The following is a 23,063-nucleotide window of genomic DNA, read 5'->3' as shown; positions in this document are numbered from 1 at the left end:
CCTAGCACTATATGTGGATGATATGCTATTGGCTAGCAAGAATACTTATGAGCTAGATGCATTAAAGGCCAAGTTGCATGAGGCCTTTGATATGAAGGATTTGGGATTTGCAGGTCATATTCTTGGTATGCGCATCACGCGTGATCGGAGTAGGAAACTCCTTTGGCTTTCACAAAAAGAGTATGTTACAAAAGTATTCCAGCGTTTCAATATGGAGGGGGGGAAGGCGGTGAGTACTCCATTGCCTCCATATGTGAAACTGAGTCACACAGATAGTCCCAAATCAGATGAGGAAAGGGCCATGATGGCCAAGGTTCCTTATGCATCAGCAGTTGGGAGTCTTATGTATGCTATGATAGCTACTAGACCAGACATTGCATTTGTAGTGGGAGTTGTTAGCCGATATATGGCTAATCCAGGAAAGAGGCATTGGGAGGCAGTTAAGTGCATCATGAGGTACACGAAGGGTACCAAGGAGATGTGCATCTGCTTTGGTAAAGGAGACATGCATGTACTTGGGTACACAGATTCAGACTATGCAGGGCATGTGGATAGTAGGAGATCCACTTCTGGTTATGTGTTCACCTTTGCAGGTGGTGCAGTGTCATGGATGTCTCGCACACCGAAATGCGTTGCTTTGTCTACCACAGAGGCTGAGTATGTTGCAGCCACAGAGGGTTGCAAGGAGGCTATATGGCTTGATCGACTAGTGGGAGATTTGGGGATTCATACAGGTGTATCGACATTGCATAGTGATTCCATGAGTGCTATTCAACTAGCACGGAATCCGGTCTTTCATGCAAATACCAAACACATTGAGGTCAGGTACCATTTCATCAGGGAGGTACTTGAGGACAAGCGCATAGAGCTTGTCAAGGTTCATACAGATGATAACCCTGCAGATATGCTGACGAAGAGTCAGCGGTTTGAGTATTGTCGTGTATTGATGGGCATTGGATAGTATGCTCACTGGTTGTTCTCCCTTAAAGGCACATTGTCCTTTAAGTGGGAGGTTATGGGGGATAACATGCTAGAATTTTATGCAGCGAATGTTAGAACATATTATTGTGATAGAAAAGAAGCAACATTCCATGGATGAAGTGTACAATGCTCTCATCAACATTTAAACTTGTTCTTTATTATATCTTCCCCCAAAGAAAAACCCATTGGATGCAAGTGGGTTTACAGAGTATAATTGGATCAAGATGGTAGTGCAAACCTTGACATGACACTTAAGGTTATGCACAAGAATATGGCATAGACTATGAATAACTTTTGCACTAGTTGCAAGTATGACAATTACCAAAATAGTTATCACTCTTACATCAAAGATTCATTGGCCCACATGTCAAATGGATGTGAAATTTCACTTATAATTATTTTTTAGAGGAAGAAATAGGGTTATATTGTTAGGTTAAGAAGCAAGCACCAAGAGGACAAAATGTTGGGATTCATAACCATTAGTAATACGGGTTTCAATCATTAAATTTAGATCCTTCCTTATACATAAGCTCGTGAAATTGCCCCAAGTTTAATTTGAAGATTGAGTCTCAAAAAAATAGAATTTTCAAAGAAGATTCCATAATCTTCCACTTGGAGCCTTCTTCTCTAAAAACCTTTTTTTCATCCATTACTTCCATTTGGACTATAAGAACTTTAGATCTATAGCTCCAAACACGAGAATAAAGTTTCCAAGGCCTTTTTGCTTATAAGCCTCATAATGACTAAATCTATCGTGAAAATGGTCCCAATACATGAAAAATGACATTTCCTTCATTGTAAAATCAAGTTTGTCAATGGTGTTGTGGGCTATTCAAATTTATTAAAAATGTTGAAACAAAGATGAACATGTTAATGTATAAAGATTTACAAATTTTAAGACATTTACTGAGTCGAGAAGAAACGAAATCGAATGCTCGTGCTATTATTACTTATGGTAGATCATGCAAAAGCGAGAGTAGACGCTTCAAAATAACTATGGGATATTATATGATTTCACAAATTTATTTCCTTTGCTGAATAGATGTCCCCTATCTAAAAAGAAAATTAAAAAAGAGTAAGAAATTTGAGAAGAATTAAAAAATGGAATATGTATGTGGCTCCAAAACTTGCACTATAGTTTGCAAAATGGTTGTAGAAGATTCAAGAAAATAAAATGGGCTATTGTAGAATCTTCAAGGAAGTCTTTTAACTCCATTAATTACTTATAAACTCTCATAGTTGTTACTAAAAAACACTTATGCAAGTTCAAAGAATGAGAATTCTATCCTCTCACTCTCATGCAAACTCACTGCACTTTACAACTTCACTCATGCACATGAGCTCAATGCTTCAATTCCTTGCCTCATAAAGGCTTTAAAAAATGCGATAGCCTCATAAAGAAGGCTCTACCATGTCTTAGTAAAGTGAGTGGGGGAGAGAAACATAAGTGTGCATACACATGTAACTAGCTATACACTGTATTGAAATGAAGGAAAATGAGAATTTATACATGTTCACCTCTCATGTTATGTTTAGGGATTTACCCATGAATCCGTTGTAGTCCTCTCTTAGATGGTGCAATTTACACGATTCTAAAAACACATGTGCTTCACAAATGTACAAATGCAAGTATGCGCTTGGATTCTGGTGGCTAAAGTTGAACAAGAATAAGGTCCACTGTGTCTCTTTCTACCTACACCCATGGCTTCATTTTTTGTAAATACAAGAAATTTATACTTAGCTTGGAATAATTAAAAACATGTTTTTGTGACAAAAAATTATAGATGCATTGAGTTCCTAAGCATAAGCTCCAAATCAACATAATTTATACACAAAAGTCGATGCTACAAGGGATGTGCACCATCCTTTTCTTCTTCATCAAAAAGCTCAAAAGTTGACAATAAAATAGTGAAAACAAGATTCCACTTATAGAAAAAGGAATTCAAACCACGTTTTCTTTCATCTATCACTAATACCGTGGCTCAATAAAACCTATGGATGATTATATAGTATTTAATAACATTAGATATGCACCATGTTTCTATTTTTCCTCCCCCCTTAAGCACTAAATTTTAAACCTCATAGCATTCACCAACTTTATTGAGATTATGTAATGATGTATGCACTCACGCACACACACACGCATGCATGCTTCTAGTTTGTGCCTGACCAAAATCTAGACATTAACCCTGAGCTCCTAATAGCCCATTCCACTTTATTCAAAAGCGCTCTTGAAGCTGGACATTGATGAAACAATTGCGAATAGATTCTACAGCCCGACCACAGAAAGGACAAGTCGGGTTGATCACCATCCTCTTCATTAGCTTAGCCCAAACCGGCAACTAGCTCAAGGCCAGTTTCCAGAGGAGGAAGCTACATGCTCCCACCTTACACCCATTCTAGATTTGTCATAAAATCACTTTCCAACACCCTAGTGACCGCCTAAAGTTTCCTTTATGCAATTTAACAGCTTTGTACATCCCAGGCTTTAGCCTCCCTTATTACGCTTCTAATACAGGCATCCCATTTGTCATAAGGCTCGTCCCTATTTGCCCTTGCAGAAACCTAGGCATTCCGAACCACGTCTTTGAACCTAGACAATTCTAGATGTTGAGTACATGGCTTAAAGGGGATATCAAACGATCTGTCGACTTAGGATGGAATGGCAAACTTCCACAAAATAGGCCAGTGATCTGAGATAGCAAAGGCCCACTGGGTCTATTTCAATGCAATCCGTGAGCCCATGGGATAGGCACAAATCTTCCCAGCCATCTGAAATTCCCGTGGAAGCATTGCTTGACACATGAGACCTATCCTCCAAAGCTTTAGTAAAGTTCCAATCACCGGTAATCAGCCATTTGTCCCCCACCATTTTATATATTGTAGTAGGATTATCAAGATGATATATGTTTATTGATATCCATCTATTTAGTCAAATATTAAATTATTTTTTAAAACTTACCCTTGTGTTGCAAGGCAATTTTTAAAATGCATTTCTTTGAGAAGGGCAATTTTTTAAAACTAACCTTTAAAGATGGTTTTGATTTTGCCACCAAATCTTTCAAAGGACCAATACTGAGTCATCTTGATTCTATGACGAGCAATATCCTTTTCAAGACTACTTTCATTCATTGCACTTAATGGGCAAGATACAAGACTTTGCCAACAAGTGTGGACTAGACAAAGATAGCTAAGTTTAGATCAAAGAATTTGAGAATGCAGTGGGGCTTTTGTTAGACATTGATTGGCCTCTTGAAGCACAGAATCTGATTCCAATTTCAAAGGGGACCAGAACACAAGGGAAGTGCAAAAAAGTGATTTCAAAAGATACCAATATGCAAAAAACTCCATACTTGGAAGAGAAGCTAGGAAATGACGTTGATAAGGTTACTCCCTCCATAAAGCATGGAGCTCAAGAGATGATGTTGGACAGAAGACTATGTTGACAACAGTATGGAAGATTTTACCACAAAATCTCTCAAATGATGTTGATAGTAGGCAAGGATCGAGTGTGAGACTATGAAAAGCACATTAGAGAAGATCTTGGGAGGGAAAAGGCACTTGGTTCAAGATCTTGGGATGCAAAATCCTCCAAAAAAAAATTATTCTAGGGGGGAGGGAGGGGGGGGAAGAAGGGGGGGTCAACCCCTAAAAAAGATCTAAATATAAAAAAGGCCAACTCAAATGGGCACCAACCCATGGTCTACACTGCAAGTAATAGTTGAAAAAACCCCAAATGGGAGGAGTAGCATGAACTCAAAGAAGATTAACCACTTCAAGATGGCAATCACCCACTAGGGAATCGTGTTTACTTATGATTTTGCCAGCATTCTTCAACCCACTTTTGGCAAGGTTGAGAATGATTGAATCTTTATGGCCCACTTTTGCACTATTAAAACACATGATTTGGTTTCTCACATGCCAGATTGCACTTAGAAATGCCATGCAGAGATATGGCCAGCAAGTAATTAAGGTTGAAGCAAGACCTGAGACATCACCTAAGGTCACCACCATCCAATTAGACACAAGGTAAAAATGGGCCATCAGCCCTCAAGCCACATTTCCCTTCCCATATCAATTTTTAATGATGGTTGTGGTTGAATCAAATCAAGATGATAGGCAGGGCTTTCTAAATCCTCATTTATCCTTATCTATAGTTTAGTGGTGTCACAAAACCTTCATTTGTGAATAAAAATGATAGACAATTTGTATTTCATAGGTTTGTAATGATTGTTGTGCTAGAATCTTAGTTTTTGTCCATGTATGGTAAGAGAGTGTTTGACTTGCAAGGCATACAACCCTCACCAAATTTTCAAAAATGTTGCTTGTTCATTTTGGCATGACTCTGGATGGCAAGGCTAGCACATGGTTTAGATCCTTGAGCCCAGCTGAAACCATCAATGTGGAAGTCTTGAAAAAGGCATTCATCAAGGGCTTTGCTCCCCACGGGGCCAAGTGGAGTCCTATCTCTCAACTCTATGGAGTAAAGTAGAAACCAAAAGAGTCTCTATGAGACTTTATTGCAAGGATCTGAACTCCAGGTGCAAGCCAAAGGAGAAGTTGAATGATGTGCAACTCCTACCAAGATTCCTCCTTGGGACCAAGAATCCAAGGCTACATGATTTGCTAATCCTCAACAACCCCCGATCCTTTGAGTCATGCTACAAGTTAGCCATCGACATGGATGACAATACGATGGAAGGATAACTAGTGGAAACCATTCCAATCATACAGGAACCAGGATCGCTACATGAGTGCCAAAAGGGAATGGATAGCTAGGTAGCTGCCATCAAAGCCATTGCTTGGAAAGTGCTTTTGGCTAAATTACAATGGCCAATATTATATGAAAATTCACACACATATGCAAACCATTTGATGTGTGCCAATAAACTAATACACAATAAAGATAGTATGAACGTCCCTTGCATTTGCAAAAAGGTCCATATGAGAAATGGCTACCGAGTATAGGCACACATGCTCCATATCTGATTGATATAGTGATTTTTAATATGAGGTGCCCTAAACAAGATCAGGATGGCAAAATTATTCATGAATAGACCATCACTCTCTGTGGACATCCTCTCAAGATAGTGATCAAGGAATGCATTTCTTGAATTACATAATCAAATGCCTTGTGTCTAACCTTATGTTCAATTATCACAAAGGTACATCATCCTATCCATAAGAGAGTTGTGGTCACAAGTAGTGCACATTTAGGAAATTGCCATCACATTTTAAAAAATAACCATAGGAAGCCTTTGTGAGGTGATGATATAGCTTGAATAGGATTTAATGAATTGACATTATAAATATATATTTATGCAAATACGTCACACGTGCTCAAATAACAAAATCTTTGAAAGAGGATATAAGCTTCTCAAAGAGAAAGCAAATCAAAACATGGAACACACTATAAGCGTTGCATATCTACATAATAGGATGTACTATCGCCATTTGCAAATGAAGCCACATGGAAAATAAAAGTTACGCACAAACAATCATTCACATGAGGTAGTAGATGGGGTCCATTCGGGCATGACTCCCCCCAAATATAATGGGTATGCATTTTTATGACTAAATAAATGAATTTGAATGGTGGCAATTATTGTAACCTAAAATTTGATAATTTCTCCAATTTTCCAAAAAATACGTGATGAGTAGTGAAAAAACACACCTACAGATGTATGGAGAAAATGAGTAAACATTTATAGATTGCAATATAATATCCATGGACATGGATAGGAGGAGGTAGGAGAGGGATAGGATATTGATTGCAATATATTATCCATGGACATGGATAGGATAGGGATATGATACATAGATATGTGTGTTTATATGAATACGAATAATCACACAAATGTTTGTGGCAAGAATTAGGGATGCTTAGTTTCAACATCTATGTCATGAAAGGATTGGCCTTCAGAAGTGTGTGGGCAAAATTGGGACTATTCCTTTGCAAATTTTACAGCATGAAAGGAATAACAGTCCATGGTGTTGAGTTTGCATTTTGCATGCTGTTGTTCAATGTTTAAGTCTTTTCAAATACTTGATAAGCAATAAGAGATTACCTTTTGTCTTGAACTTTCATGAAAGGAATGAACCTGATGTATTTGCATTTTGCATTTAATTGTTCAATGTTTAAGTTATCTCAAATAATTGTTTTGCAACACGAGGTTAGCTTCTTGTACTATAAGTTGTGAATTTTGAGTAGAGAGCCATGCATAAGCTTTGGATGAGTTACTAAGGAATAGTTATAGCTTGGGATGAAAACAGAAAAGCTATCCCCTCTATTTGTGTGGAAGAAAAGAGAGAACACATATTAATAATGATTTCACGATGCATAAACTAGGTTGGAAATTAAAATTATCAAGTAAATACTTTATTATGCATTAATTTTTATTGCAAAGGGTATATATTGTGAGGCGCATGTAGGGCAAAAATTGATGTATAGCCATAGATGGTAGCGAGTATGCAGGGATGTGTAGGCCAAATTTGTTTAGACACACCTCACAAAAACATTCAAGTGACTAGACTCATAATTGAGGTAGACCCAATACTATGTTGAGGCTTATGAAAAATAATTGAGGTATTAGCCTAGAGTCATCCATGTTTGTTGTTGATGAGATAAGCACAATCTATGTGCTTACACCTATGAGTACACACTACAAGCTACGACATGGACTATGACAAAATTAATTTAAGTTGTGATTGGGGCACCAACAATAGTCTTATCTTAAAGAGCAAGAGGACCCCGTCGTCACCCATGGCTACATGATGCCTTCTCATCATGTGACAAGCAAACATTGAGAGGCTAATGCACGAACATCCCATATGAGAGGCTCTTGCTACAAATTCTTGCCAACTGTGATGATTCATTGTACATGTGCTGCACTTGATGGAGAAGAGATAGTCTTAGCCTGTTTGATTATCATAGCTCTTACAGAGAGAAAAAATTGAACATACCTTGTATATAAGAGAAAGTAGGCAAATAAACATTTTGTGGAGATGAAGATCTCTTAGTCTAAACTAGAGGGGTAGAGCCAATGGAGAATAGTTCAAACATCCATTATTACAACTAAGAAGGTCAAAATAATCAAGTAATAACCCAATAAATTCGGAGTCTAAATGGCTAGAAGAAATGCATTAATGGTTATGGATGTAATGCTAGTAGTGTAAGCATGCATATTAAAATATACAAATCCAAACCTATTGCATTTCTAGAAGAGATATTTGCATCATGAAATTGGCTTGACATCTATGAGCGATCAATCCAACAAGCCATTGCGGCTATGCCATCTTGGGAATGTGCACTACACATTCACGCTTTGTACTGTAGCTACGATAAAGAGGAAGCATGAGAGCAAAACTTGTGGATCAACAGGAGGAGGCTGACATTGCGAGAATATGCGAGTGAGTTGTATCGTCAAGTTGCCCAGCACCGCACAATTTTGATTGTACGATGCAATGTGGTGCACATGTACGCAAGAGAAAGCTACAATTTCCAGAGTGAGGATGTAAAAGTTGGAGCGTGAGGAGGGTGTAAGAAAGGGCTGTTGTGGTGGGGGGATCTGATTGGAGGAGGGAAAGGTGGCACGGATCGGGAATCTGGACCGTCCCATGAAAATGAATGAGGAGCGTCCGATGGTTGGCGCCAAAAATCATTCAAATTTGAAATTTACAAAGAGGAGTTGTTATAAAAAGAGCTCATCTTCACCTTCTTGGTCATCTTCATTTTTGAGCTTTGATTCCGTCATAGCCACACAACTTCCAGTGCAATTCGCTCAATCTTCTCGCTCTCCATGGATTCTTCCAAAGGTGGTAAGGGTGTCGCAGGCCGTGGCAAGGCCAAGAAAAAAGCTGTCTCCAAATCTTCCAAGGCTGGCCTCCAGTTCCCCGTCGGTCGTATCGCTCGTTACCTCAAGAAGGGCCGCTATGCCAAGCGCGTTGGCACCGGTGCTCCCATCTACATCGCTGCCGTCCTCGAGTACCTCGCTGCAGAGGTTTGTTCTGCTCCCTAGCCAGCTAGTTTTGTTGCGTCGTTTTCTTTTTTCCAGCTGAAACCTGCTGGTTGCTGCGACGATTGCCTTTTGCTGTGGGCTTTGCTGTCGAGTCCATTTTTGTTTATGAAGCTTGATCTTTACCAGTGGAACTCTTATGCCGAGCCTTCATCTTTCTTTCGGTGGTGGCCAGGTTCTCGAGCTTGCTGGGAATGCTGCCCGTGACAACAAGAAAAATCGGATTATTCCTCGCCATATCCAGCTCGCAATCAGGAACGATGAAGAACTTGGGAAGCTCTTGGGAGGTGTAACCATTGCGTATGGTGGCGTTCTTCCAAACATCCATCAGGTTCTATTGCCCAAAAAGTCTTCTGAGAAGTCCGAGAAGTCTGAGAAGAAGGCCGCCAAAACTGTGAAGGCTGAGAAGTGATCTCTGTCAGAGAAGCGACTTGCTCTCCCTCTATTACCGGTGTTTTGAAACACCACCTGTCCTTGGAATATCAGCTTATTGCTGCTTTCGTTAAAACGATAGCAGATGCGAATGCAGGGTCGGATTCATTCCATGGTTCTCTTGGATAAGTGGATCCTGGCCGGGACTCCACTCGATTTGAAGGAGTTACTAAATGAGGAGCGGGTGGCTTGTTCAGGTCTGCTTTTAAACAGCCTGTGAAATTTAGCACAATTTAATTTGTGAGTCCAGCACGGAGGAAAAGAGACCGCGTGTCTGAAGCTATTCGCAAGCAGTGAGTTTTGACCTGCGAAAATTTTGACACAGAGAGTCTTCCTTAATTTTTCTTTAGAGTGATGTCTTCCCTCACATCACGGTAATGGAGACATATTCGGTATATAGAAGGTTCGTACGGCTTATATTCTCACGGCTTAAATGTTGATCTGGCTTAGTTTCTCGTCAGATTTTTAGGCCTGCCCCCACGGCCATTATTGGCCTGCACTAATGGGTAGGCTGTAGTAACTGTTTGGCCTCCAAAGAGAAGCATAGTTGTCCAATTGAAGACACATCAATTGTATCATAAATTTTGTGATATTAGTTGAGCCTTGAGGGAGTTGAGAAGCTATGCATGCAAGCCATCTTGTCTAGTAAGGCCCTAAATAGCTTTCATGATTAGGGGACTTGTCAAAGGAGTTGGGATTTAGAGGATTTATCCCTAGTGTTGATTCCTTTGGGAGCTATGGTAGTACATGGACTTTACAACACCTCCAATCTTGGAAAGAAGCCTTTATTCTATAGGTTTCTATTTATAGGTTATTTTGTCTTGCTCTAAGGGGAGCTCTCTAACAAATTATTTAATATTGATCTCCATAGATAAAGATTTTTAAATTTAGACATTTAGCTTAAAGAAATTTCCAAGAAGTATCATATCAAATGAAAGAAGCATTTATGCTCCCCATTATTCTCAATGACACATCTTTTATTTGTTTCAAAAACCATTATTGCCTCTCCAAATGTTAATAGTGTCTCTTTCTAGGTATACAAGAAGCCACAACCATGTGCATGTTTAGGTAAATTGCGTGCATGTTTAGTATGACAAGGGCCTCTCAAAAACATTAATAGTGTGTCTCTAGGTGTGCACTGAGCTATAAGCTAAATCATGTGCATGTTTAGTATGAGAGGAATCACATCATAAGGTTGAATCTACTAAAATATATGAGCAAAAGCACATGATTAAGGTTGGATTTACTACAATATATATCTAATGGACATGGATACTACTATGCTTCACACACAGAGGTAATTCTTTAGATACCATTTTAGAGATTTTGTTTCCATCACAAAGGCTAATAAAGTGAAAGACCTAGATATTTGCATATACATATGTTACATGCATTGAGATTTGCCTAGCTTAAGGTTTTGTCTCGTCAATGGTAGGTCAAAACATGTTAGAAAACCCTCCTATGGATTATAGTCCTAATATGTGTGTTATAGTATACTAGTATTTGAACCCATGGCAAAGCCACATGCATGAAGGCCACTGCTAATGTTGATCCTATGGATAGAGGTGCTATGCATATATCTTTGTGAAATTTATTATGTTTTTTTTTTGTGGGTAAAACAAAATTGAATCAAGGAAAAACATATATATGGAAAAAGAAAATGGATTGCCTTTAATTAAAAGGCAAAACACTTTAAACCCATGTTTGGCTTAAACTCTAAAGACTGATTTTTATGTTAAAAAATTGAACAATCCTTTTGATCTCCTCAAAGGCACCATCGACCAAAAATCTCCCATTTTGAGGTTTGTTGAAAACCACATCATTTATGTGTTTCCATAACTACATTAGCATTGTTTCTCATTTTCTACCATATATCATATAAGGAGTCATTCAAGCCTCCTTCCTAACCCATACATGTCCACTAACGTGTATGGGTTAGAAATCCATGCATGTTAGAGAACAAGGAAGTTTTAGAACTTTGTGAATATATGATAAAGACACTTTTTTGGGACATGGTAGTCTTGCATCTCTCCCTTCTACATTCTTGATGAAAATATGCTATCTTAATCAAAACTTGTACATCAATCAACATCTTGATGCTTGTTAGTTTTCAAGGCTTTGGTTGCTAATAAGCTTGAGATTTGCTAGTCTCAATTCTCTACCTAGGCTATTTTTTCCATCCACTTATTGTGTGCCAAACTCCTTCCTAGTTTCCAAGCCTTTGTTTTTTAATAATCTTTAGAGATCCTAGTCTATATTCTTCTTTGTGCTAGTTTGTCACCAATCAAGAATCAAGAAAGAACATTGCTCCCCTCACTTGAGATAGCCCCTTTGCTATATTATGTTGACATCAAGCCATACTTAGTCTTCTCCCAATTGGGACATTTTAACACATAGAGCTTGGGACAAATCCCATGTTCTCTCATTCATTCAACTAAGGGGAACATAGAAATGAAATGAAAGGGAGAATAGAAGCATAATCTACCATTGGAGGGAGCATAGAAATGAAAAGAAACCTAGCTTTACCATAAGTTTGCCACTGATAAGCAAGTTTGCAATTTTGAGACCTAGGACTAATGTTGCTAACATATTATTAGTCCATCATTGTACTATAAGAGCACCATATCTTTTATTAGGTCCCAAATGTCACCATGTGGATGTTCTTGAACCTCCTTATACCACCATCACACAACAAGACTACCATATTTTTTCTAAGGTCATTGAGCTTATTTCTACTAAGTAACAAAATATAGGTTTGTCTACCAATCTATCTCTATCGTCTACTAGGCCTTGTACCAATGAGTGTTGATCTTATATGTGCTTTTAATTGCTACTTTCAAGTCCTTGTCTTTGTATAATTACCTTTATTGCAAGTTCTTCTCTTCTTTTGACTATTATGCCAACTATTGTGGCCATATGCTATAATTTACACTACAAAGTATGCAATATTTGCTATAACTTTTATTGTTCCCTTTATTGTTGTTTATCTTCTCTACAATTAGGTTCTTCTTGAGTGTTGCACACCAATCCTCTACAACTCTTGTAGCATCTAATATTTTGCTTTAGATACTATATTATTCTATCAAAATTTGGTGGTTGTCTCTACCCATTGCCTTACACATACCTTGTGGCACGTACTAATTTATTTTACACTTGTAGTACCACAAAGCCTTAATAAAGGCTTAGGTGGTTGCAAGCTAAGGGTGCCCATTTTTAGTTCCTCTCAAGCAAAATGCAACACTCCAAATATAAAGAAATTGCAAAAATGGGTAGTGGGCAACAGTACCTCGATGGAGATGTTCCAATACACATGGCAAATTCTCTAGGCTCTAATGTCCACTGTGGCATTATAGGTGGAGAAAATAACTCAATGAAGGTATGGGACTAGGTGATCACCAAGTACATGTGGCATTCATTCCATATCCCAATCAAGGTATGAGCTGAGAATTTGTAGCTTATGTGGCACATGAGGTGGCAAATGGCATGCAAAAGGATTTACTTATGTGATAGCAAAGGTGGCATCTACATACCTACATCAAGGTATGAGGGAGGGGCACAGATGGCAGCATAATCGGCATGCAAAAGAAGCTACTCATGTGGCAAAAATCTACATATCTTGATTGACATCATGAGATATGATGAGGTATTGAGTTCTTTATTTGTGTGAATCACGAGAATATATTCTCTTAAAACATAAACAATTAAGATCCGTATAGGCTAATTCTTAAAGATCACTTGAGTCTTGCTACATTGATTTACATGGTGTGGGAGGTAGATGTTAGCCCTTGGGTTAGGTTAACATTGGGCAGGAATCTATGTGATGTTACCGAGTGCAGACTTGCTCGGAAGTGATGGAAGATTCTGGACGAAGCACCATTTGCAGTTGAAGGTGTAGGAGATTGTGACAAGTCAACCAGTAGCAGATAGTGGTGTGGCACACTGAGTGTGATGTCTTGTGGAACTCGGTTCTGCATAGTTAGTAGAAAGTGGTTGTAATAGGGAGAGGTAGAGAACAAGCGAGTAGTGTGTCGAGTTTTGTCTCTCACCTGAGCTTGCTAGGTTAGGAGACTTATAATGATTGTTTATTGCAAGATGAGGGGGTTTGGTTGTAAGCAGGATCAATGTAAGTTGATTTCCTTTGCTTATAGACTCCTCTTCTATGATGTCTTGCACTTAATATTACTTTCCTAAGTGTGTGTGTGTACTAAAAATTCTCCCATCATCATACGGTTCTCCTATAAACAACTCTGAGTGTTAATGTTGTTGTCTATTGTATCACTCGAGTAAGTCATACTTAAGATTACAAGAGAGAGCGTCTTCACCCAGCACTGCTCATGGACAGATTAGCACTGAGCACCTTAAGTTAGTCACGAGTGATTGAATGAAAGCATCAACATTTTCTCGTGATTGAACAAAAGCATCAACATTTTGGCGATCCTGCTAGGGAAGGGTCAATTGAGTTGTGAGTTGAAAAGTGGTTAGTTCAAAAGATCTAGAGAACCAAGGTAGTAAGCTTTGAATTGAGAGGTCTGTGAGGTTCATGTTGACCAGTAATAACAAAGTGAAATAGTTGCTACAAAAGGTGGGCTATTACAAGAAATTTCTCCAAGTAACTCCAGATGATTGGCGCAAACTGGGGGTGTACTTAAAGGTTGCCGACAGGTAGGATACACAAAGTATTCAAATAGCTACTCAGATTCTATCGACCTTAGTCAATGATTGACACACGCTAAAAAAAAAGACAAAGATACATGACTAGGCATGAAGAATTCATGAGCCAAAGGAAATGGCTACATCCTATCATGAGAAGTGGAGTGGTATCAAAACCAGAGTTCAATGCCCAAAAAAGACTGGCAGAAGCATCAACTGTCCAACATCAGCGAAGACCACGAGGAGAGAGATGACCAATATACCCCAGGGGTGGAAGTTGATTACTATGTAGTGTCAGAAGGATGGAACATTGGTCTTGGGGTGGGACATCCCAGAAGATTGACAGATGAAGGTCCATCTTGCCAAGTGGATTCTGAGCATTCATCCATAGAAAGCTTGGATTTTGTGGGGATGGCCATTTCCTCTGTGGAACATCAAAACAAACATGAAGACCAACTTAGAGAGCAAAGAGAAGAACTTTGATAGTATCAAACTATTATTCTAGAGGAATTACATTGAGAAAGATATGAAGGAAGAAGGCCAGCTATAGCAAATAATCCAAGGATCAATCGATAGGAAGAGTGGTGTGCTTCTGATGGAGAGAGATGCCACCAAAGACCTGAAGTGAATGTGGAATAACTTAGGCAATTTGGATGAGTTCCTCTCACTGTGGAAACTACTTAGCCTACAAATGCACAACAATCTGCAACCCTAAGGCCTAAAGATAATATCATGCAGCGACTATGGGATTGTCAATAGGGATCTCACACACATGAAGGAAAGTAAGATAGGTAGAAAACCAGTGATTTGTTTCTACCAAGTAGAAGACTTGTCTACCCTTGCTATGGAGCAAGGATAGAACCACCTTTAGAAAGAGTGGAGAAATCTAAGTCCAGTAGTAACGTCAAGGTAAAATTTCAAAGGTACTGATAATGGATACCATATAGTCATCTACAGAGTTTCTCTGTGGTGTTTGCCACATCAATGGTGTCACAATAAACAAGGAAAGCATGGACTATTTTCCGTGTACCTTAATAAAAAATGATCATAGATGGTCTAATTAGTTCCCAATTTGATATTTTTCTGATTGGTATACAATGTGTAAAGCTTTCTTGTGAAGGTTAGGTAGGAGATCAACAAAAAAGATGTTTGTACGAAGCTAAGTGAGTTGAAGCAAAACAAAGGAGAGTCCATCCAAGACATTTTACTTAGCTCTCATTAATCAGTTGAGCTTTGTCCCAGATGATAAGTCTATGCAGGCCTGGCTGATCACAGGGCACTCAGGTAGATTCGCACAAGATAGAGAGTCAATATGACTAGGACTTATGAAGAGTTGTTAGATTGAGTTGTTGCTCTAGAGAAGAGTGAAGGCTTAAAGAGAAAGGAAAATAAAAAAGATGCTGATAGCGACACCAAGGAGATGCTAGCAAAGAAAGTTTTCAAAGAATGGGAACACCAGCATAACATAGACTGCCAAGGAAGAGAAAATGTGCTTGGACACCACTAGTCTGCCAGCAGCAAGTGAGATCATTTTGTCTTTTCACTTATCGAATTTGTCCTCGATCTTTTGGAAACACCATTCAAACCTTTTTTTAAGAGAAATACCCACTCATATGGGTAGCCTAAATATCTTATAATCTGACCACAAGTGACCCACTTGAACTAAAAGCAACTTGCCCAGTCTAGGGGGTCTTCCCATCCAAGAAAGATTGTTGTTGTCTTCAAAGCATTAATTTTTGAGTCTGACACTGTAGCAAATTCTTCATAAATCGTCTATAAATTCTTGATATTTTCATGAGTTCCCAACAACAAGCTGGCATTACGTAGTATTATCATCAGCAAAAGACTATGAACAAAAGGAAGAGGCGATAGGCAAAGTAATCCCTTGATTTTGACAGTGATTATCTGGCAAAGAAGGGGTTTTGTTGCTATAGCGAATGGCAAAGGTGCTAGAATGCAGCCTTGCCAAATAGACCTTTGGAGTCTAAAGATTCAATGATAATATCCATTCAAAGAAATCCTTGCATAAGAATTAGAGAAAAGCATTCTTGTCATCCAGCAAAATCCTTCCCCAAAACCAAATTTTTGCATTGTTTTAAGCACAAAATCCCAACTTAGTCTATCAGAGGCCTTTTCCAAATCATCATATACTTTTGTTTTAAAGTTATAGCGTGATTGATGGCTAGAAGAACATTTAAAACCATCATCTTGTGAGCACAATTTAACATGCAGAGTGGTCTCCCACTCACTAGGCAAAAGTTTGTTTTGGGATAAACTTAATGATACTTGTGTTTAGGATGTGAGGGAGAATTCCTTCTGAATAGCAAGCATTTATCAAAGCACTCATCTTTGTACCTCATCTGCATTGGGGCTTTGTCCCTAGCAGTTTCATTAATGTGTACTTGACCTCATCTTTGGAAAAGGGGCACCGAAGATGCAATGCTTCATCCGGAAGTACTTTCTGCTATAGATTCAAGAGAAATGCCTTGATTCGATCATCATAGTGCTCATAAATGGATGGCGTATAACTTGCAATCTTGGCCAGATGCTTAGCGAATACATTTGCAATTTCGCTATCAACATGCACCTCATTTCCTACTTCGTCGAGACTGATGTGGATAGATTCCTTGAACCGTTTATGTGGACTACGGTGGCAAAGAAAAATGCAAAGGGTTTATCCTCTTTATCAACCCATCTTAGCCCTGAAAGTAATCTAGCTGTCATGGTCAATTTATTGTGTCCTCCCGATCTTAAGAATGCTTCAATACAATTAAGAAGAGGGGCCAGTGTGGGGTCATCAGAAGATCTTGAATCACTTGGAGAAGACAAGCGCTAGATCTCAATGCAATGTTCTGGTTTTGCAAGTTTTGTCTCTTCCAAACCTTTTAGAGATCTTAGTGATTTATCTTAGTAATGCAATTTATGCAAGCTTCCCACTTGTGAATGGGATCTCTATATTTGTGTGAAGTTTCATGCCAATCTTCCTTGACTACATGGTTAGAAGTTAGCTTGGCCTAAAAAGCATGTATTGGACTTGAAAGGAATGGGTCCTTTATTTGTGCTTGACGAGGTAGCGGGATCAACAAAGACTACTAGAGGAAATGCTCTGACAATACATAGTGTTCAATCACTTCACCTTAAATCATTAGTTTCATCCACCATGCACCTTTTGTGAAGTAAATCAAAGGTTTTAAAGCTTGCTAGAGCCATACCATTGCATACATTTGGAGGAGATGCAACAGACTTGTCTTTGAGAAAGGCACCCATAGAGACTTTCCTTATCAAGAGGTTATTGATGAGCTTACAATACTTTGCCCAAAAGAACTCAATTTATCGATAGCTTGCCTTAGCTGTGTGCTGAGTCTTGGCCCTGAGCCTACCATTTAAATGAGGCCACGGTTTTTCCTTTTTGTATCTCTCTTTTTTGCTCAATACACTTGCTTTTTTCTCTCGCAAAAAAAAAAACCCCCTCATAGTGGATTCTATGTGAAGATCAAAGTGCTACCCAAGGGGTATGGGCATCCTAGATATTGAAATGCCCATGCCAAGGATTATTTCTAGAAAGGTCACTTCTTGGACAACCACATTTAGTCATTTGCAAGGCAACCAAACTCATCATGAGAGATGACGAGGTATTGAGTACTTTCTCTATGTGAACTAGGAGAAAATAGTCTCTCAAAATGTAAATGATCAGTATAGCTTGATCCCTAAAGAGCACTTGAGTCGTGTTACATGGATTTACAAGTGAGTCTAACAAGAAAGACTACATACCCAAATCTTCAAAGTGGGCATGGAAGCATTTCCTCTCAAGCATTTATAGGGCTACATAACCTTTCCCCATCCAAGTGCCCCTCGTGAACAATTGGAGCCCAATCTATTGTTTGGGGTAAGTCTAAGGTCTGATGATGTGCACTAGTTTGTCTACCTTTGAAGAATAGGAGGAGCAAGCTTTGAAAAACACACCCCTTATTTTGTGTACCATAAAAAAAGAGGAGGTGCAAGCTTTGAAGAACACAACCCTTATCTTATGTGATGTGTGCACTAGTTTGTATACCTTTTAAAAAGAAGAGGAGAGGGTATAACAAACAAAATTGTTATAAAAATAGGTCCAAAACTATATGAATTTATGAGAGGATGGATTCAACTCAAAAAGGGTTATTAAGGCAGAATGATATTATCTTTAGGTTGTTCAGGTGATGGTATTGACGATCTGTCACTAACTGTGTTTGCCAGTACAGCCTCTACCTTATCAGCCTCATCCTAAGATTTGAGAGTCACCCCTCGGATATTGATTTTGTTGAGAAAGCATAGTCCGACATAGTATTATCCATTGCAAATAGAGAGTGTTGGTTCATTTGCCATTCTTTCTTCATCACAACTCTAGTAGCTTGCCATGGGTTTGGCAGCTAGCTCACAACAACTCATATGAGTTCTATAAATTAGCTCTCTTTCATGACATGTAGAAGCAATATCAAGTGCAATGCTTTACATACATGTCTTACTTCCTTGTTTCCATATTCCCTTTGACAGGTCCTTGAATAAGTTCCCCCAATTCAATTACATGTTGGTTACCTAAGCACAATAAGACTACTATTTCCTTTGATAGCTTTTGGAATAAGTTTCCCCAATTCAATCATATGTTGGTTACATAGGCACAATAAAATCAATTCCATTATTGATTAATGTTATGAATGAAAGAGTTTTTGCATGTAATGCACAAGTCACATTGTTTGTTTTTTTTCTTGTGATTTTATCTTGCAATCACATTTAATTTTGCTCGAGTCCAATGCTTGGATTAAGAGTTTTGATTTCTTACAGTGAGAGGAGGTTCTAATTAACACATATTTTGTTCTTAGTAAAAGATGGAATCCCAATCACAAACACTCAAGGTTGCCCAAGGAGTATCGGGAGACTATGTGCAATGGCTACTTAAATGGATTGACAATTGGAGTTGGCTCCCAAGGAGGTTGCATGTTGGGACCCTAGTGGGCAAGGTGCTCATTTTGGCTCATAGCTAGATTGGTACTTGATTGGTTTTGACTCTTTCCTTAAACATAATCCGCACCCGCGCCCACCCCCCCTTCTCCTCCCTTGGCCCCTTGCACCCCACACACACACCCATGGTTGACTATGAGGGGCCAACAACCTATAGCCTATGCTAACATGCAATAGAAAGAGAAAGATATATTAATGTCCTTGTAAAGCTTTGCAGGCCTATGGGACAAAGTACATCAAGAGAAGAAACTCATGCAAGCCTCTATGAGGGCCCTTGTTGAGTGCTGTGGTAAGCTAAAGAGCTCAATAAGCTCAAACTCAAAACTCGGAAGCTCAAAAGTCAAAAATCGAAACACGAAACTCGGTGTCGATGAGGGCTCTCTAGTGGGCTACAAAGAGGGAGCTTACTTGAGGGATTTGAACACGGGCAGCAAGCTGAGGTTGGCTTGGGCAAATGGGTGAGTTGACTAGTGCCCAATGCTACTTAAAAGTGAACTATATCTCCAAGGTTGGTGCTTTTTGGCCTGCCATACGTAGGTATAAGTGAAGGCGATTCAAGAAGAAGCAAAAATCACCATTTTTTATTTGTAAAAAATTGCTATTTTTTATTGGTCCACTTGCTATTTTTTCCTCTAGAAATCCTCCACATTTTTAGCGTCTCTCTATCTCTCCTCTCCTCTCTCTCTCTCTCTCTCTCTCTCCTCTCTCTTTCTCATCCCTTTCAATTCATCTCTCTCTCTCTCTCTCTCCCTCATCTCTCCTCTCTCTCTCCTCTCTGTTTCTCATCCCTTTCAATTCATCTCTCTCTCTCTCTCCTCTCTCTTTCTTATCCCTTTTAATTCATCTCTCTCTCTCCTCTCTCTTTCTCATCCCTTTCAATTCATATTTGTGTGTGTGTGTGCGCGCGTGTGTGCATGCGTGCGTGTGTGTGTGTCTCCTCATAGCTTTCAATTCATCATCTCCGCCCTCTTTCTCTATTTGGATCTGGGGCACGCCTTATGAATGATTTATTATAATTCACCTTGTTACATTAGGCAGCCTGCTCTCCTTGAGCCATGTGTCCAATCATAGGCCTTTGATCTTGGATTGATCGGAAGGGCTAAACACTCTTCTAAATTTGAGTCTTGCTTTTCTTCAATTCTTGCTTTACTAAGGACTCCATCAATAGTACTTAGCTTCTTCTCAAATCTCCAATCTTTGAATCGCTCCCTCCAAGCTGATTACACATTTCTTCATGGTTTCAGTGCTTCCGGTGAGTGATTACATCGTTTCTACATGGTTTCTATGTTCCAATGATTGATTACAGCTACACGATCCAAAAATTCTAACATTGTGGTGATCATGTCCGATTGCTCGGTGCCTTCAGGTGGTGTCATGGTCATGGATGACTTTCTACTCAAAAATTTCCCTAAGGTTTATGGGAAGAAACACACAATACACGCGGACAACTATTGCAAGTTCGACAGCAAGGTCTTGACTACTTCATGTCGTTGTTGTATTTAGCTAGTCTGGTCACTTCGTTCGTCACATCCGTGACAACCACAAAGGATGGGAAGAAATTGTCGATGCTAATAGCGGGAGAGGGATTTTTGGTGGGATCTACACTGAATGGCGCTGCTGAGAATGTGGCAATGTTGATTATAGGGAGGATCATGCTGGGAATCGTGAAATTATTAGCACGAAAGATTACTCACACATGAGATGATTTTTGTTGCCGCAATCTGTGCCTCTCTATCTGAGATGGCTCCCGCAAACTTACGTGGGGCCACGACAAACTCACTCCCTGGGGTTGGCGCTTGTCTCTTGCTCTCGCAGCAGTTCCTCCCACCACCATCGCATTTGGAGCCCTTATCCTGCCGGATACACCCAACAACCTCCTCGATCGAGGTTACACTGACGCCGGGCGAGCCGTCTTAGAATCCATCTTGGAAACCTTAGATGTTGAGTTTGAATTCAGCAATTTGGTGAAGGTCGTAAAGCATCCATGACGCCATATCTTGGAGAGGAGATTTCTAAGTCCGTAAAGCATCCATGGCGCCATATCTTGGAGAGGAGATATCGACTCAACTTGTGATGGCGTTTGCCATATCGTTTTTTCCAGGAGCTCACAGGGATAAACGTCATCAACTTCTACGCTGCGGTGCTGTTTGAGACGATTGGGTTCGAAGCAATACTCCGCTATAATCCCCCGCTCAATAGGACTTAGATTTGCCGATCTAATTTTTCAACTCACATAGTTTTACTCGGTTTTCACTGATGGTGGTTTCTAATGTAGTGTTTCATTTCCTTTGTTAAGTATGACATTGGAGGTCACCCAAATCCTCCTGAACGCCTCCTTGTTGTATGCAGCGACCACCCAGTGAGTGCCCAAAATTGAACTTGAGCGTCGAAAGCTGTTCTTGGAGGGGGGCTGCATAATGCTCCCGTCATAGGTAAGAATATGAGTCACTTTCAATCCCTTTGCATCCCTCTCTAATCTCAATATCGACCTTGTAGCACAAAAACACATGCTTCAATCTTCTAAAATCTAAGATAACAAGAAATCATGCAAGTGTGAAGGCAGCTCAGATGTGGAAGCATCTGTCTCTTGCATTTGATATGATGTGATTTCACGATAAGATTAAGCAGGTACTATCTCACATGGCTCAACTAGAGCAAGATAAATAGCATCTTATATTCTTCCCAATGAAAATCAAGCTGAGAATCAGATGAGAAGTGAGATGGGCAAGCATCTCTCTGATCAACCCTCGCCCACGACTCAGCTGTGCTATGAGCTCAGATCGAACTCAACCGCAAATTTCCTTGCGACGTTGTCAATTAGCAAGTGAAGAGAAACCACCTGATCTAGTGCAGTAAATCGCAAGCATGAATCAATCGCGCATTAATTAGCAATGAATGACTGGCAATTAATTCCTAGAACGTTGGCTTCATGGTAGGTGATAGTGGGAGTAATACTGGTGCTGAAGCTGGCGTCGCACATGATGCTAATGCACGGGGAAGAGATAGTGGTGGTGGTACTGATCTGCATGTATATGATGGCATTTGGGTGGTCTTGGGGGCCGCTGGGCTAAGTATCCAAACTTCTATTTTTTCAAGATTGGAGAGGCACGTAACACTAGCTAAGTGGAGAGTGAGAATGCTACTTTGGACTTCCTCTAATGATAGTTGTCTTTTTGTGCTGTAGAGAGTTTACTAAACGATCTGAGAATGTTGGAATCATCCCACTCAAGGACACACACAGATCCTCTCAGGGTCACATTGGCAAGTTTTTCGGATATTGTCTCTCGGCGTTTGATTACGATTACGACTATTGATATTCAGGTAATATGCCAGTTTCTTATCCATTCGCGAGACTTATCCTCGTAGCTAATATTCTCGGTGTTATCTCGATACCCAAGGAAGGGCCTGTTCCCTCGAATTATAACTCTTTGGGAAAAGAAGCACGCCGCCTCCCTGCCCACACTATGTGGTTATAATAATTATATATTATATATTATAATATAAGTATTTTCAATTACTGGTTTATTAAAAAAAAATCATTTTTATTCTGAATTCTTACAACATTCCTCTCGTTTAATGCATGTTATTGATGCAAGGGAGCAAGGAAATCCAAGATGGATGCAAGATTGAAGGATGACTACACCTTTATTCATATGGTTGTAGTCCATGTGACTATATTGTAAAAACTGCAACGACGATCAGTTATTGTATCGCCTTATTCATGTATTTGTTGGACTTTAGCTTCCAAAATATGGACATCACAAAATCAGTAATAAATCAGCACCCCTGACATTTGCAGGGAGGATCGGGTCCTAATAGACCGTGTGTCGCGACTCATGTCCACTATTTTACCCATTCTATTTTTTGCTTAAACAATTGATAAAATAGTAGGATTGAGCTTCAATTTCAAGTTAGTAGTTACTTGCTCCACGTTGGAAAGATTGAGTGTCTTACTTGCTCCACTATGGAAAGATTGAACACTCTTTTCTC

General features: G+C 39.4%; 1 protein-coding gene across 1 annotated transcript; it reads left to right on the top strand.

Moving 5' to 3' along the window:
- The first annotated feature begins 8,726 nt into the window (after positions 1-8,726).
- LOC147896911 (histone H2A-IV-like) lies at positions 8,727-9,741 on the top strand. Its single transcript, XM_087381620.1, has 2 exons — positions 8,727-8,981; positions 9,172-9,741. The coding sequence occupies exons 1-2, from the start codon at positions 8,781-8,783 to the stop codon at positions 9,406-9,408; spliced, it is 438 nt and encodes a 145-aa protein (XP_087237746.1). The 5' UTR covers positions 8,727-8,780; the 3' UTR covers positions 9,409-9,741.
- The last annotated feature ends 13,322 nt before the right edge of the window (positions 9,742-23,063 follow it).

Source organism: Dipteris shenzhenensis, chromosome 11 (assembly GCF_047967505.1).
Source record: "Dipteris shenzhenensis isolate YYH24624 ecotype China chromosome 11, Dip_SZ_1.0, whole genome shotgun sequence".
NCBI classification, from domain to species: Eukaryota; Viridiplantae; Streptophyta; class Polypodiopsida; order Gleicheniales; family Dipteridaceae; genus Dipteris; species Dipteris shenzhenensis.
The sequence above is the reverse complement of the archived record's forward strand: the minus strand, read 5'-3'. Positions and strand labels throughout refer to the sequence as shown.